This window comes from Eschrichtius robustus, chromosome 2 (assembly GCF_028021215.1).
Source record: "Eschrichtius robustus isolate mEscRob2 chromosome 2, mEscRob2.pri, whole genome shotgun sequence".
Taxonomy (NCBI): domain Eukaryota; kingdom Metazoa; phylum Chordata; class Mammalia; order Artiodactyla; family Eschrichtiidae; genus Eschrichtius; species Eschrichtius robustus.
Genome location: NC_090825.1, coordinates 7,603,068 through 7,620,813, shown reverse-complemented (window position 1 = coordinate 7,620,813; position 17,746 = coordinate 7,603,068). Strand labels below are relative to the sequence as shown.

Below are 17,746 nucleotides of genomic sequence, written 5' to 3'. Positions count from 1 at the left end.
CAGACACTGGGCTCAGTGCTTCCCATGTATCTTGTCGCATTCTGGCAACTGTGCTATGATCAGTAACAGCTTCTCCCACACACAGAGATGGGCGTCCGTTGAACCTCAGAGCATGTAATTAGGCCGAGGACACTGGCTGATTAGTGGCCAAGCTGGGCTCCCAACCCCAGTCCTCAGATACAAAGCCTCAACCTCCTCCGACGAGAGAAACTTTAGTTTTCGTAACTAATCAGTGCTAGAACTGGGTCCTGTATCCAGGCCTCCAAATTCTGATGGGTTTGTCATCCCAACACATGAAACCTCTCTGGCTTTTGAGAAAACTGCTAGTAGGGAAAAGTTCAGTTACTTTACACTTTACTTGGACCTTGGCAGGGACCATTCAATTCTAATTGTTTTGAGGTTTTTTTTTCCTAAAGATCACAGGGCTGGCAATTGGGATGGGTTTACACGTCCACTTTACCACTTACTGCTTTACTTGGGAAAATTATTTAGCATCTCCCATCCTAATTTTCATCAATAAAATGAAGAAGGAGGACTCTTTCAGGATTATTTAATTTTAGGTGCTTTGTCTTATTTTCTCTTCTCAGCAGCTCTATGAAGTGGGCATCATTAGCACCACTTACAAGTCAGGAAACTGAGTGATCAGATTTATATTGGTTATCCAAGCCTCGCTACTAACCAAGTTCAGTACTAGACAAAGAAATTCGGCAAGCTGACAGTTTAGTGGGAACCAAACATGAAGTAGTCACTTTTCCTGATATATACGGTTTATGTAAATATTAACTGAACACTGACTCTCTTTGCTCCATTGTTGAGTCTCTGCGTCTTAACCCCACCTGTGTCCTCTGGATCTTGGGGTAATGTAACTGTTTAAAAAGGCCCTTTGTAAAAACCATGAAGGTGAAATATATCATTCCCTTTAAGAAAGTCCACTGTAAAATCCTGAAGTTTAAAAAAAAAAAAAAATTAACAAAGATGCTCACCATACTTATAGGGTTCTTTTAATGTCTTGATGTTTCAATTGCAAATGTCTTCACGGTGAACAGTGACTTAACAAACTTTGTGATGCCTAACCGACTCCAGGCAGTGGATGACTTTTAGCCCCTTTGTCTGGATATATTTGTAGCACACAGCAAATCCCCTCATTTCCTGAGTCCACGGCATCTGGTTTTATAATGCCAGGGCTTACTCACGTTTATGAGATGGGAGTCGGGCCATGCAGTGTGATGAATGAAACCTGCAGAACATGGCCTGCCTTTCAGGCGGGGAGCTTCCTTAGCTGAGTGTGTCTTCTTTGGGTAGAATTTAAGATTTGCACAGACTTAAAAGCTTTTGCGCAGCAAAGGAAAACATAAACAAGACGAAAAGACACCCCTCAGAATGGGAGAAAATATTTGCAAATGAAGCAACTGACAAAGGATTAATCTCCAAAATTTACAAGCAGCTCATGCAGCTCAATATCAAAAAAACAAACAACCCAATCCAAAAATGGACAGAAGACCTAAATAAACATTTCTCCAAAGAAGATATACAGATTGCCAACAAACACATGAAAGGATGCTCAACATCACTAATCATTAGAGAAATGCAAATCAAAACTACAATGAGGTATCGCCTCACACCAGTCAGAATGGCCATCATCAAAAAATCTACAAACAATAAATGCTGGAGAGAGTGTGGAGAAAAGGGAACCCTCTTGCACTGTTGGTGGGAATGTAAATAGATACAGCCACTATGGAGAACAGTATGGAGGTTCCTTAAAAGACTAAAAATAGAACTACCATACGACCCAGCAATCCCAGTACTGGGCATATACACTGAGAAAACCATAATTCAAAAAGAGTCATGTACCACAATGTTCATTGCAGCACTATATGCAATAGCCAGGACATGGAAGCAACTTAAGTGTCCATTGACAGATGAATGGATAAAGAAGATGTGGCACATATATACAATGGAATATTACTCAGCCATAAAACGAAACGAAATTGAGTTATTTGTAGTGAGGTGGATGGACCTAGAGTCTGTCCTACAGAGTGAAGTAAGTCAGAGAAAAACAAATACTGTATGCTAACACATATATATGGAATCTTAAAAAAAAAAGGTTCTGAAGAACCTAGGGGCAGGACAGGAATAAAGACGCAGACGTAGAGAATGGACTTGAGGACATGGGGAGGGGGAAGGGTAAGCTGGGATGAAGTGAGAGAGTGGCATGGACATATATACACTACCAAATGTAAAATAGATAGCTAGTGGGAAGCAGCTGCATAGCACAGGGAGATCAGCTTGGTGCTTTGTGACCACCTAGAGGGGTGGGATAGGGAGGGTGGGAGGGAGACCAAGAGGGAGGAGATATGGGGATGTATGTATATGTATAGCTGATTCACTTTGCTGTGAAGCAGAAACTAACACGCCATTGTAAAGCAATTATACTCCAATAAAGATGTTAAAAAAAAAAAAACAATGTTGTGTTGATTTCTGCTGTACAGCAGGGTGGTTCAGTTATACATATATATATATACATTCTTTTTTTTTTAGATTCTTTTCCATTCTGGTTTATCATAGGATATTGAATATAGTTCCCTGTGCTATACAGTAGGACCTTGTTGTTTATCCATGTATTTACTTTTAATATTCTATATTTCTAACATTACTGATTTATTACATATGTTGCAAAATCATATAAAAATAAAAGTCATGAAAGATAAGATAAAAGTAAGGGTTCAGCCATCTTTCTGTACCCTAACAGATTGTCAGGAGATGATATATTTGAAATACGGAAGTATAATTATCAGCATCAGACAAACATTATTCAGTAACAAGCTCCACTTAATATTAAAGCCAATGATCCATATTTGAAATTTAGATAAAAGCTACTGAAGACTGAAAGGGTGTTAGTGAATTGATATGACCTTGATTTCTAGTTAGAAAGGTCGATCTGTCATCCCAATCCAATCAGAGAAAAAATAAAATATTGAGGTTCTGGATTATGGTTATTGGGATAAAAGATTTTTTTATATTTTAAAATATTTATTATAGGAGTTAAGAGGTACATATTTAAAAAATTTGAAGTTGGAAGTTAATTTATACACCTAAATTTTATATTTGGATTTTTTTTTTGGTTTTCCTCTGAGGAATTAATTTTTCAGATATCTTCTACTCTTGATACCAGTATGTTTGTTTTTTAAAGTAATTTTTTGATCTTTTCCTAGAAATCTTTCCCTATTCCTAGCTCATGAAGATATTCTCCTATTATTTCCCTAGAATCTTTATTGTTTTAACTGTTACTTTTAGATTTACAATCCAACTGAAAATAATTTTTGAGTATAGTGTGAGCTGAGAGTCGAGATTTTTTTTTTTTTTTTCTTGGTGGATATCCAATTGGCCCAGAACCAGTTTTGTAGGGCAGTGGAAATGCCTCTCCCCGCCACTATCTGGTACAACTTTTTTCACTAATCATGTGTCCATATATGTAAGGATCCGTTTCTGGACTCTGTTCTACTTCATTGATTTATGTGTCTACCCTTATGCCAATACCATACTGCCTCGAATAATAAAGTGTTATAATAAGTCTTGGTAAAAAAAAAAAAGATTTGCATGGAACTAAAGTTATAGATTATGGTGATTCTTTGTATAATTCCTGGTGCAAGTAGGTACCAAATGTTTTCTTTCGGTTTACCATACTTGATAACCGTGCTAACTTAAGGCAACCTTACTAACTTCCATGAGACCATCTAGGCAGGCATAGGGTGGGAATATGTTTTGAATTAAGGATCCCTCCACTAGTTGTGTATAAAGGACCTTATGTTTGCAATAACCAACAGTTAGAAGTGGTTAGATTTTTTTTATTATTGTTTGCCTACTGATATTTGGAATTTTATGCAGTACTTATGTACTAGAAGTAGCTAATTAATTAGGAGAGCAGAAACATGATTCAGGTTTAGGAGGAAGAATGGGTTAGGAGGAACAATGCATAATTTTTCAAGATTTGAAATCTGTTTCGAATTTGATACAGAAATCTCAATTGAAAACAATAACAAAACAAAACAAAGTATTATTTTTATCAGTTGCAATCTAGAAACCACGGTAGGTGGTGCTCTGAAAGACTGCCCTGTTAGAGGCTGCAGTCCCCAAAGTCACCCAGGCTCTGAGCCCTCACTAGGAAAAGCACCAGTCACTTCCAGAAAACATTATTCAGATCCAGTGGCACACCTGCAGTGGGACAGACTCTGGTGGTTTTGATTGCCACCAATCAAAAGTGATGGAGCCGGGCTTCCCTGGTGGCGCAGTGGTTGCGAATCTGCCTGCCAATGCAGGGGACACGGGTTCGAGCCCTGGTCTGGGAAGATCCCACATGCTGCGGAGCAACTGGGCCCGTGAGCCACAACTACTGAGCCTGCACGTCTGGAGCTTGTGCTCCGCAACAAGAGAGGCCGCGATAGTGAGAGGCCCGTGCACCGCGATGAAGAGTGGCCCCCGCTCGCCACAACTAGAGAAAGCCCTTGCACAGAAACGAAGACCCAACTCAGCCATAAATAAATAAATAAATAAATAAATAAATAAATAAATAAATAAATTTATTAAAAAAAACAAAAAAAAGTGATGGAGCCAAAATGGAAAACAGACCCTCAAAAGTGGTCAGGCAGACGAGGAGGCCACTGCTGGAGGACCAGATGAAGGAACTTGGCCAAGCCATCACCCTTTGGTACAGGATACATGTTTGCAGCAAGATGGGAGGAAAGGTACCACCAAAATCAGGCCCTCTCAGCATGAAGCTAGGTGATCGTGGACTTGCCCACCAAGGGTTGGCAAGCTAGGATGAGGATGGATCTGTCACCCTTGAAGAAAATAAACAAGAATGCAAGTATTATTGTATTAAGAATTAGTACAAGTATTGATCTTATTACTTTCAGAGGTGTTAGCAAGACAACCATTATGGATGGAAAGCCACAGGAGGGCGATGGCTGTGTTTTTACTATTTTTATTGTTTTCCTCTTGCACAGAGTAGCCGGGGTGTCACACAGACACTGCGGGAGCCCGGTGTATAAGGCACAGTGGGAAAATTTGCAGCCCATTAGAGAGCTAAGTGGGTTCCTTATGATCCAATAAATATATGCTATAAATTTAAATGGCTTTCAAAATGTTTGAAAAAGAATCCTTGGGTGAGATATTCATTATAGACTGGCAAAAGAAACCAGGACATTGTAGAGTATAGAGTATAGTTTAAAACCAGTTCTTGGCTAAAGATTTTGTCAGTCGGTTCCAACCTGTGGGTTTTTTTCCCACACCACCAAGCAATTCTCCAACACCAGCTGGGTGTCCAACAAGTCAACTCAATTCTGACACTGTTCACCCAGAGGTAGCGTCAGATCTGACAGGTGGAGGGCTCAGTCCTGCAAGACCCTGCCCTTGAGCCCCACTTCAGACGCCATTCTGAAGTCCAGGTAGTTACCCATGCTTCTGACCTGTGGGCTACAGGTGGGACATTCCAAGGTTCGTTAGGTTCGTTAATTGGCTAGAGAGGCTCACAGAACTCAAGCATTTTACTTACTAGATCACTGGTTTATTATAAAGGACACAACTCAGGAAGAGCCAGGTGGAAGAGTTTCACAGGGCAAGTAGGGCAAGGTATGGGGAAAGGGTGTGGAACTCTTTCTGAGGTGGGGCTCCCTGAACCTCCACTTGTTCACCAACCTGGTAGCTCTGAGAGCTCCATCCTTTGGGGTTTTTATGGAGGCTTCCCTATAGGTGTGATTGATTAAATCATTTGGTCATCGGTGATGGATCCAACCTCCAGCACCTTTCTCCTTCCTGGAGCCCAGGGTGGTGGGACTGAAAGTTCCAACCCTCTAGTCACATGGTTGGGTCCCCTGAGGACTAGCCCCCATCATTAGGTGAGGTCCAAAAGTCACCTCATTAACATAACAGAAGACACCTGTATTGCTCTCATCCCTTAGGAAATTTCAAGGGTTTTAGGAGCTACAGGGACAAAGACCAAATATATATTTCTTATTATAAATCACAATATCACAGTGACAATTCAGGTTGCTGATTTAAGTCAGATAAAGCGTCGTGAAAACGACAAGGAGCTGTCGGGGTTCCTGCTCTGAAGACCCAGCCCACCCAGGCCTCTGCGTCACTTAGGTCCCCAGATTCTTCAAGAGCAGCCTGAGGTCCTCAGTTTTATATTATGTCTCCTGATTTTTCTGATGCCAATTTTTTACACGGTGCATAGAAAACAAAACCTGCATGTAAAACTTCACCCAGCAGGCAGATTGCTCATCGCTACCTGTGACTTAAGTATTGCTGCTGATTTCAGGAATAGAAAACCTCCAAACACTGTCACTCTCAGAACTAGAACTCACCTGGATAGACTTCAGAGCATTTAGTAACACATTTGTCAACAGGCAATGTCTCTGTCCTCCAAATGTTACTGTTAAACACGTTAATTATGTAAAAATCTCCTGGCACGCCCCCCTGCCCCAATACAACTGCTATGTATTCACCCACTGATTCCTTCCTCCCTTTATTTATTCATTCATTCCCTCTGGCCCCTGCAGCTCAATGGCCCATAGAATTGCTGCCCTGCTACTAGAGGGACGCATTGACCATTTACCATTGTTTGAATGGCTTCTCTGTGCCAGGCACAGGGCCTTGTTCCTTGGCCCTTACAGGCACTTTCAATTAATTTACAAATGCTCTCCAGTGATAGTCTCAGTTGGCCTCACAGCAGCCCTGTGAAGGGAGCAGAGGAAGTGTTTTTCTAGCCACCTTATAGGTAAAGAGGCAGAGGCCGAGAGGCAGGGCCTCACCTGAGACCACGGAGCTGTGCCCTTCACCTTCACCTGACCATCCCACCACCTGGTACCTGGGGCCCCCTGCAAGGGTGTGACATTAAACTAAGCATTGGACCAGTCTTGGAATCCATTTTGCTCCAAGATACTTTAATTCTAAATCAGCCTATCATTTTATGGCATGTAGGATATTTTATCAAGTGCTACAAAAATACCATCTATTCTTAAAAAGCCATTTCCATCTTATACTTTTGCACCTCTAACCTATTATAAAACCAAGTATTAGAAATGACATGTTATAAAGGTAGTTTCAGATGGTATGAACAGGGAAATTCATTTCCATCAAACCTACTTCTATCAAGTTCTGCCGAGGATCAGCCTTTATGGGTACCACAATTTAAAGTTCATGAAAGAAATGAGAAAGCTTGGTGATAATTTTCTGATTCTATGTTCTGCCCCAAGAAAGCTTTGCTTGCTCTTCTACCCCTCTTTCAACCTCATCCTTGCCCAGGACCATCCTACATAACACCTGCCAGCCTTTTCGCAGCACGGCTCTGAATTTAATTCTCAGCAATTTTCAGGCCTAATTTTTTTTTCCCTGTGTATCACAGATTCCTCTTCGTGGTATTTCTTCTACCTGAGAATCTTCTTCCTTCCTTCCTATTTCCTTCTGATTTCTTCCTTTACACTCTTCTCTCTGCCCATCTCCCTTCCTTCTTCACTTCCTATATCTTACTCCCCTCTCCTCTTGAAAATTCATCACTGTTGGGGAGAAAGAAAGTTTCCTCTGCCCTTCTAGGTTCTTCTGACCAGTCTAAGAATTAAATTGACATGAGACAGATTAACAGGAGAAAATCCAACAAAAGTTTAGTAACACATATACATGGGAGGGACCCAGGAAAACTGAGTAACTCACCCAAGTGGCCGAAACCCTCATCTTAAATACCATCTTTAGCTATAGATGAAGGAGCATGTTGAGGGTAGTGGTTTGAGACTTCAAAGGGGAGGAGAGCAATTGACCTGGAGATAGAAAAGCAAATGCTTTGTAAATAAGTGTTTGCTGGGCCTACAGAGACAATGGGACCCAGAGGGGGCTCTGATCTCTAGGCCCTGCTGAGTTTCTCCCACCACGCTTAGCCCATATTCTTTGCTGATATCTCTGGAGATAGCTCTGTTCCAGGAACAGGCCCTCCATCTAAATTTTTTAGGCATTTAGGGGGAAGGTCAAAGTTTCTTCCTGAGTCTATTGGGCCTTCGTTGTTTTCAGCTCGAGATAATCCACATGCCAGAGAGACATTTTGGGGTGGAAAGTTTTGCTCCCCTGCCCCATGTTTTTTCTTGGTGCTCGACTCTGTGAATTTTTTGCTTTTTCTAGCTCAGAATATGAGCACAAAGCAATAAGGCCAGCACAGTGTCTTGTAGCCCATGTAAAAGACAGTAGAACAATATCACATAGTTTACAGATTAAAATGACCTAATTCTGTCTCCGTGGAATCCATATCTTTCTTATAAACCCGCCATTCCAAGGAAAACTAGCAAATCTACGTGATGCATTTGATTGCTGTGTTTTCCATCTGGGAACCTGATTTATCTGACAGATTGAATAATGTGTGCTTGGTCAGACAGCTCCCAAGAGACTCCACAGGTGATGAGGAGATTTTCTGTATATGCTGTTAGAACTGAAGTTAGCAACAACTTCTACTCCATTTTTTTCAAGCTTCTGGTCATTCATTTATTTTCTTTAACTTTTTATTTTATATTGGAGTGTAGTTGGCTAACAATGTTGTGATAGTTTCAGGTGTACAGCAAAGTGATTCAGTTAAACATATGCACGTATCTATTCTTTTTCAAATTCTTTTCCCATTTAGGTTGTTATACAACATTGAGCAGAGTTCCCTGTGCTATCCAGTAGGTCCTTGTTAGTTATCCGTCTTAAATATAGCAGTGTGTACATGTCAGTCACAAACTCCCTGACTATCCCTCCCCCCACCCATCCCCCCCGGTAACCATAAGTTGGTTCTCTAAGTCTGTGAGTCTGCTTCTGTTTCGTAGATAAGTTCATTTGTTCTCATTGTTCATTTATGATGGGAGTGGAGAGACTCCCCAAATATAACAAGCTCAAACCTAAAATGGGAGGAACACCAAGGATGGAGACTTTGGCGGAAATGGAGAAGGGAGCACATTGGCCCACTCAGGTGTTCAGATTCCCAGTCGCCCTTCAGCTGGGGTGGCTGGTTCCAGTAACGGCATGTCTTCTTCTGCAGTGCGGCACCGTGGACCAGGGCCTGTATGTGAACCTGACGGAAAGGAACCTGCAGGACGCTCAGAAGTTCATCCTGATGCATGAGGTGGTGCAACCAGTGACTGCAGTGCCCTCCTTCATGGAGGACAACAGCCGCTTTTCCCACGTGGCCGTCGACCTGGTGCAGGGCAGGGACACACTCATCCACATCATTTATTTGGCCACAGGTAGGGGCTCGCCCTCCTCTGAGGAGCTTTCTATCATCTCCTGATTTTGTGTTTTAAATTCTAAACACGAGATCTCAATGTCAAGCTTTGGGCCTGTCTTCTTTCCTCCAAGCCGCAAAGCCCAGAATGCTTCCTTATCTTCGTCATCCTCTGAAAATAATCTTATCATCTTTTTTCACTGTGTTAGTTATAATTTTTATTGGAAAAGCAATGCCTGATTTCTTTCTTTCAATTTCATTGAAGTATAGTTGATTTACAATGTTGTGTTAATTTCTGCTGTGCAGCAAAGTGATTCAGTTATATATGTGTGTGTGTATTCTTCTTTGTGTTCTTTTCCATTATGGTTTATCACAGGATATTGAATATAGCTCCTGGTGCTATACAGTAGGACCTTGTCGTTTATCCATAATATGTATACTAGTTTGGATCTGCTAATCCCAAACTCCTAATCCTTCCCTCTTTCACCCCCCCCTCCCCCTTGGCAGCCACAAGTCTGTTCTCTATGTCTGTGAGTTGGTTGCTGTTTCATAGATATGTTCATTTGTGTTGTGTTTTAGATTCCACATATAAGTAATATATGGTATTTGTCTTTCTCTTTCTGACTTACTCTGCTTAGTATGATAATCTCTAGGTCCATCCATGTTGCTGCAAATGGCATTATTGCACTCTTTTTTATGGTTGGGTAATATTCCATTGTATATATATATAATCATATCTTTATCCATTCATCTGTTGATGGACAGGATGTTTCCATGTCTTGGCTATTGTAAATACTGATTTCTTAACTAGTATTTCTCAACTACTCATAAAATACATCTTTTCTTGGCAAGACCATTTTAATTCAGATAATTTAAGACAGTGAAATTTGTTAGAGGACATTGTCTGGTGAAATATTATCCTGAGATTGTCATATGATTTCCAGTTGGTTTACAAACAGTGCTCACAGCAATATATTCCTGTTGTAGGATTGTAGGTAGAAGCATTCTGAAGAATATGTTTGGGGGCATAAATAAGAAAATATTTTACAGAAAACACAGGCAACAATGCTTAACAAATTATCAGTGACAACTAGACCTCTTCGGTTTCCACAGTAACTCACCTGTTGAAGGCAGGTTCCATCTCTGTTCATTACGTGAACAGCACCGGGTGCCCGAGGCCGGCCTCATGGCTGGGTCTTAGTTTTACAAACTTGCCCAGCTCTGTCTTGCTTCAGGTCCTCCCATATAAAAAATCTCACTTTATGAAGTCCACCCCATCCCTACATCCTCTGTCCAGTGTTTTGTATAGTTGGCACTTTTTCATAGAAAACGGTGTCCACTGTTGTTGTGAATAATATCTTATATCCATCAGTTGGTTAATTTTATTTACAAAGTTGCTAAGATTTACTGAGCTTTTACTATTTCACGGTTCATCTGAGCACTGATGAGTGAGATGATGAGCAGACCGGCAGCGTCTTGCTCTATATTCCTACGGGGACAGCACATAACGAACCAACCACTAAGGAAATCATGAGAAGTGATGCCACGCTTATGCAGTGGGTGTGACTAAAGTGATGTGGTAGGAGAGCTAGGAAGGCTCCTGTGCTTGGCCGATGAGGTTAAGCTTAGAGCTGACCAAGGAGGAAGAGCTGGCTTTGCACAAGGAGGGACACAGCCAAAGAGGCAGATGCAGCAGTGGTCAGCTGTGGCCGGTGCTGCTGTGTGGTCAGCTCAGCTAAGGACAGAGATGTGACCACTGCATCACCAAAGGAGGCCACTGGTACCTCTAAAGGTCAGTCTGAGGGAGGAGTGGGGGACGGGGAGGGAGCATGGAGGAGGTTAGGGGGAAACAGCTACCATGAGCAAGGCTTCCGGAAGCTATTCAGTGAAGGCCTGTAGAAGATTGATGTGGTAGCCTGAGGGGATGGGACCTCAAGTCTGTTTTAAGAGCAGATAAGGAATTCCCATCACAGTGTCTATCTTGCTCACCAGAGTCTAAGAAGGAACCACGACCCTTTTTCTGCTATTTTCATCTTCATTCCCCCATAGGGTGTGGTAGCTTGAGGAATGAATGAAATGGACCTTTCCAAAATTTTCCTATTTTATTTTTTCCCATAAATGTTCTGGTTGATGCCACAGAGAATAGAGTCCTCTTGGAAATCTAGGAGGCTGTTGAGTTCCTCATCAGTACTTGGAGGAGGGATGGTGAAGGGAGATGGTCTGGTCCTGAGCAGGCCTGGGTAGGTCAGCACAGAGCAGCCTATGGCCTCAACTTGAGAAACCTGACCTAGTCCACAACCAAGGCCATGGGAAGGTCATGTTTGTTTCCATTGTGCTTATTGGTTTGTAGATGGCCGTCTTCTTGCTGTGTCCTCACTTGGTGGAGACAGAGATCATCTCTCTCCTGTCTCTTCTTATAAGGGCACTAATCCCGTCATGGGGCTCCACCCTCATGACCTAATTACCTCCTAAAGGCCCCACCTCCAAATATCATTGCTTTGAAGATTAGGGCTTCAGTGTGAATTTTGGGAGGACACTCACATTCAGTCCATAGCAATGAGCAACTTGTTCTATCAACTTAAAACATGGCCTCTGGGGTAAAATATTTGAGGATTTTTATCACAAACAACATGTTTGAACAGAATCTAAATCAAATTCCAACAGAACAACATAGATAAATTACCAATCTGAGATTAAATTATAGTCAACATCTGTGGCTTTTTAAACAGTACAGCCTTCTAGAAACTTGCTTGCTCAAGTCTGTTTTGAATGATCTCATGATTGGGCTGCTGCTCTTCCCCTCCCCCGCCGGTTCCCATCCCCTCCCACGCTAAAGCTAGGGGATTAGCTCAGCCTGAAGTAGCTATGGTTACCCCAGGCTGTCTGATCCTGGCTCGGGGTTTGCAGTTCTCATTCTGATAATGATAGACCGCAAGCCACTCAGCAAATATGTCCTACAGAGATTCACTTTTTTGTTCTGCAGACCTGATTTGTTGCTTTTGTTTTAATCTACTGCCTGTTTGTAAAATCAGTCATGGCATAGAAAGATGTTACTAACAGCAATCACAGGATGGGATTATAGGGAACGATGCCATACATAGAACTCTTCTGCAGTTTCCATGACTCAGTAGTCAGGTTGTTTATTAAACTCAAGGGGAAGGGGTTTTGCAGTGAGTGAAGGCCCCTTCCAGCAGGGAAATAACCATGGATACACGGGGTCCCAAAGAGAGCCCTGCTCCCAACCACATGACTCAGGGACTCAGGGCAGACATGCAGAGTTCTCCTAGCATCTGGATACATAGATGGTATTGAAGTTTGTTTAGACTAGCTTGATGATTCTAACTTTAGAACCTCTTAAAGTACAAATTTCATGTCTCAACCAAGTTCTGGATCTTTTCGTTTATCTCTTATAGCACTGATGAATACATTTTGAAGGTGATCTCTTCTTTTACAAGTTTTAATTCAGAATAAAATTTAGCTTTAAAGGATATCATTTTTAATGATCCAGCAGATAGCTTTCTTCTTTATTTCCAAGGCATTGAAATGTAAAAATGGAATATTAGAAAGAATATCCAAAAACGCCAGTCTGTTTTAACTAAACCTGCTAAGAGCTGAACAACTCCTAACAAGTAGGGATGACAAAGATTACAGAATTTGACCTTTAAAATTCAGAAGGCTGATGTTTATGTGGCCTTTTATTTATACCTTGCCCAAGTAGTTTACATCAAGTCAAACCTTGGATACATTTGAGAATAAACTGAGTCCACATGCTGTACCTTATTCAGGAATTAACAAGTACTCAGCCGACAGGGCATGAGGGTAACATTCACAAGCAGTGAATGTGAAGATGGAATACTTCCTAACTTGCTAATAAAATCAGTTTGATATCTTGGGCTTGGGAATCAGGTTTTGTAATAACTTATTTTCTCTCACCTAGAGTTTACTTGAATAAGCACGAATTGGAGAACACCTATCCATGGCCATTTGAAAGCTGGTTAATTTTATTTGTCAGTATTATCTAAAAATTGAAGTGAAAAAACCTCTGTTCATTGTGCAGTTCACTTTGCTTCTTGCAGCTTGAATGGCATTTCCCTGCTGGCCACCAGGGAAGGCTGTTTGACTCAGGGCCTGTTTGACTCAGGGACCACCCCCCTGAGTCAAACAGCCTTTCCCGGACCCCTTCTGGGTCTGTTTTCATGCTACTCCCATCTCTCTCCTGTTGGAAATCCGGCGGCGGTTAGGCACATTATCTGGGCCATGACTGTGCTAATACTTTGTAAGTTATTCCTTTGAAGGTCTTCTCAGAGCAGGACGCAAAATGGCAATGGTAACTCCTTTAGGATATTTATGACTGGAGATCTATAAGTGGCTGTGTCTTATATCCAAACAGCTGCTCAGTTCCTCTCTACAAAGATAAAATTAGCATCATGTTGACCATCGGCGTATTCTGGGAATCTTGATTTGCGGAACCCTGTCTCTTCTGGCACTTCTCCCTCTGCGATATTCCTTTGCCAGCTCCATGTGTTCTCTCTGCCCCTCACCTATGGCTGTTGCTCTGCCCTTAGCTATGGTTGTTCTAATTCTATGGTATCTCCCTGGAAATACCATTGAGTTTCAGAGTTTCTACTGTCCTCTCTAGGGTGAAATATGTTACTTTATTTTCACTTGATCTCAATTCCAATATGTCTACCAATCTGCTCCTTCTCCCATATGCTTTGTTGCTTTTGTTCAGGTATCACGTTCTATAGTTTTGAACCCTCTGCCACCTCTGCTAACCATTTTTTTCTTTTTCCCATAACTGTTTATTCCCTTAACTCAAACCCTTCTTATTTCTGGAGCGCTATTTTAGACCAGTGTCTGTTCAACGAGGGCATGGCTAAGACTCACCTCGAGGGCATGAGAAATGCGGGTTCCTGAGCCCAACCCCATGAGATTCTGATTCAGCACAGAGAGTGGGGTGTTTCTAACAGGATCCCAGATCAACTCAATGCTGGGCATTTCTGCTCCATATTTAAGTACTGCTATTCTAGAGGAAATTATAGTTTTGTTTTGTTTCTTTCTTTTTTTTTTTTTTTTTAACTTAGAATCACTTCTCTATAATAAATGTACCTTGCCTCTCTCTGTGCTTGGGCCCTGACATTATTGTGATTGATTTCTAATTGTTTGTGATGCAGATATAAAATCTGTTATCCAATATGAGCGGAGCAGACATGTTTACAGTTCATCTCCGTAGTTGCTGGTATGATTTGCTAACTAGTTAGCAAAACAGATGTGACTTGATTTGAAAGAAAATATTTTAGGATGCAGCAAGCTGATACAGAATGATTAAAATATATCAGGCTAAAAAAAAAGTCAGAAATCATATGTAATAGAACTTGGTGGTCTAGGCAGGGACAGACAAAATTACCAGGAATGATTTCTCTGAAATAAAAGGAAGAATTGAGGCTGTACATTTCAAAGCACACCATATTTGAGCAATATTGACTCAGAATAAAAGAACACTGAATGTAGTCAGGTTAAGTCTTTAAATTGCAAAAGTAAAGAAAGAATTATTCAGGTACTCAGGAGAAAAAAATACCTACAAATGGAAAAAAAAGTTAGGTGGTTCCAGAACACTCTCTGACTGCATAAATCTGTGAAATGTGGTCTAAAATATTCTGAAAAAAAAAAAAAAAAGAAAATATGAATCAAGAGTATTATATTCAACCAGGAATAAAGAAAACAGGCAGACATGCCACAAAATGAAAATCTCAAGCAATAGAATAAATACCAGGAGTGTCTTTTACAAGCACAAAACAAGGCTAATTACTGGCTAGATTCAGCCAAACAAATGATGGAGAAGCTTTGAGAAAGAAAGGAAAACAAAATAATGGAACACTCAAGACCAGATTTCAAGTGAAGCAATATATGTAAAAATTGGAGGAAAATTGAATGTGACTCAAGAGTTTCATCCTAGGCTAATCTTTCCTTCAAAAACAAAGGTACATGGAGAATTTAGGGGTATAGCATCTATCAAAACAGAAAACCTTGATTTCTAGTTAAAGAAGAATATCAGAACTGAAATATCAGGAAAGAAGTCATGGAAAAAGGGTGGGTGGTGAGCTGAGGATCCATTTTAATTTCAGATGAAAGAAAAATTAAAGTGTCGTGTAGAACATGAAGGGCTCTGAGAGCTGGTGAAGCGTCATGTGTACAGAACACTCAGAGAAGGTCCATGAACTGGACACGTCTTAAGCCCCTCCTCAGATTTCCTTGGCCTTCCTTTCTCCTGGACCCTCAACCATTTGCTCCATCTCAGCTGCCACCTGGGCTGATAAATGCCTGGGCAGGACCATGAGGTTCTTCCCACTGGTGCTGACCAGCTGGTGGCCAGGCCCTCGTGCCAGTTCTGGACATGGATGAGACATCACACCACTGGCCTGGGATATGACTTCTCAAGCAGATGCTAAAGGATCTGGGAGATACAACGCGGAAGTGCAGGGGGATTAACTCCCGTGAGGCTTATCTCAACCAACAAGAGGCAGGATATGGGAAGGAACCGCCTAATAAATTCCTTTCTCTTTTTTCCTTCCAATGGGCTATTCAGGAACTCAATGGGTTCTTCACGTAGCCAAGCAGATATCTCTTTGTGGCTCAGCATACAGGAGTGGCCCATGGTGACCCTTCACGCGGCATTACTCCCCTCTTCCCGCTCCATCTCTTCCCTCACTCACACAGCCCTGGGGTTGTACCCCTAATGATGCATCAGCTCCTAATCCTTGCTTCATACTCTGCTTTCTAGGCAGTCACACTAAGGAAGAGTTCACCCAACCATGTAGAGTTGTCCGGTTACAAACGAAGGCAGGGATAAATGATATATGCTCTATAGACCATATTAAGGCTTTAATCCAAATATAATAATAATAATAATAACGAGTGAGGGACAGACCTCAGTATTGCCTTGAACTAAAGTACATAAGACTTAAGGACCCTAGGGAAATCTTTTTAGGCACCAAAAATTAAGTAATACATTTACTGTTGCCGTTACTATTATCTCCCTTAATATTTATAAGCAATTTGTAACTACCTAAGTGTCACAAGCAAGCATTAATTTGTGAAAATCTGGGACTTCCCTAGTGGTCCAGTGGTTAAGGCTCTGCGCTTCCAATACAAGAGACACGGGTTCAGTCCCTGGTTGGGGAAGTAAGTTCCCACGTGCCGTGCAGTGCAGCCAAAAAAAGTATAAAAAAAAAATTGTGAAAATCCTATAGGGGAAAGATTTTTCACAATCACTCCAAATTCTGTCCTTTTCACTGGAAATTGGAAATCCAAACCTAATCTGGATTTGCTCTATATGTGCCCATTTATGTAAGGCGTTCCCTAGGCTGAAAGGGAGCGTTATGTCGTTCTAGTGCTTATTTGATAAAACTTAATGAATTTTGAGTTTAATGATAAAGTAATTGTAGTGAATAACAGCAATGTAGGAAAATTCCAATTACCTGGTGTTATGGTTACATTGTGTTCCCACAGAGGATATGTTGCAGTCCTAACCCACCAATAGCACAGAATGTGACCTTATTCGGCAATAGGGTCTTTGCAGATGTAATTAGATAAGATTAAGTCATACTGCAGTAGGGTGGACCCTTAATCCAATATGACTGGTGTTCTCATAAGAAGAGGAGAAAGACACACACAGGAGAATGACATGCGACAACACAGGCAGACATTGGATGTGGCTGAAAGCCAGGGACCCCCACTGATGGGCATTCACCACCAGAAGCTGGGAAGATACAAAGAAGGATTTTACTCAGCGTCTCCAGGGAGCATGGCCCTGCCAACACCTTGATTTCAGACTTTTAGCCTCCAGAACAGTGAGATGATAAATTTCTATTGCTTTAAGTCATTTAGAACGTGGTATTCTATTACAGCTGCCCCAGGACACTAACCCACCTGGGTATACTTTTTCACTTTGCACCTGATCTTGCAGCCAATTTAAAACGTTAGCCTGGCTTTCTCCTGCTCCCCTGACACTTCTCAATGTCCTAAACTTAACAAACAAAATTAGTATTTTATATTAGGATCTGATAAACTCTGTGAGTGTATTAAGCAGCATTATCTATTCATAAATTCTCCAGGATCTTAAGTCAATATTAGAAAACATGGGATAGATTTTACACTTCACCTAATATTATAATAAATTGAGGATATGACTTTGTATTTATGCATATTTATAAATACAGTAACAATCCATTCATTATCCATAAAAAAACACACACAAAAAAAACAAAATCAGTATTTTAGTATTACTTTATGTCAGGCCCAATTAAAATGAAAAATCTGTTGAATACAATTTAATATATGCCAAATCACTTAAAATGGTATAACAACAATTAATTGTTTTGTTTTACTAAATACAGGAACCTTAATTTTTGCTTTTTAATGTGTTTTGGTTTTAAACATGTTTTCTGAATAATTTTAGTACTTTATGCCTAGTTCCCCAACCACAAAATAATCTGAAGTTGTACA

General features: G+C 41.0%; 1 protein-coding gene across 1 annotated transcript in view; it reads left to right on the top strand.

Moving 5' to 3' along the window:
- The window catches only part of SEMA5A (semaphorin 5A), a 492,176-nt gene that overhangs the window by 358,794 nt on the left and 115,636 nt on the right, over positions 1-17,746 (top strand). The window contains exon 11 of the mRNA XM_068531877.1: positions 9,059-9,263. Within this exon, the coding sequence (XP_068387978.1) occupies positions 9,059-9,263 (205 nt within the window). The remainder of the gene's footprint in view (positions 1-9,058; positions 9,264-17,746) is intronic.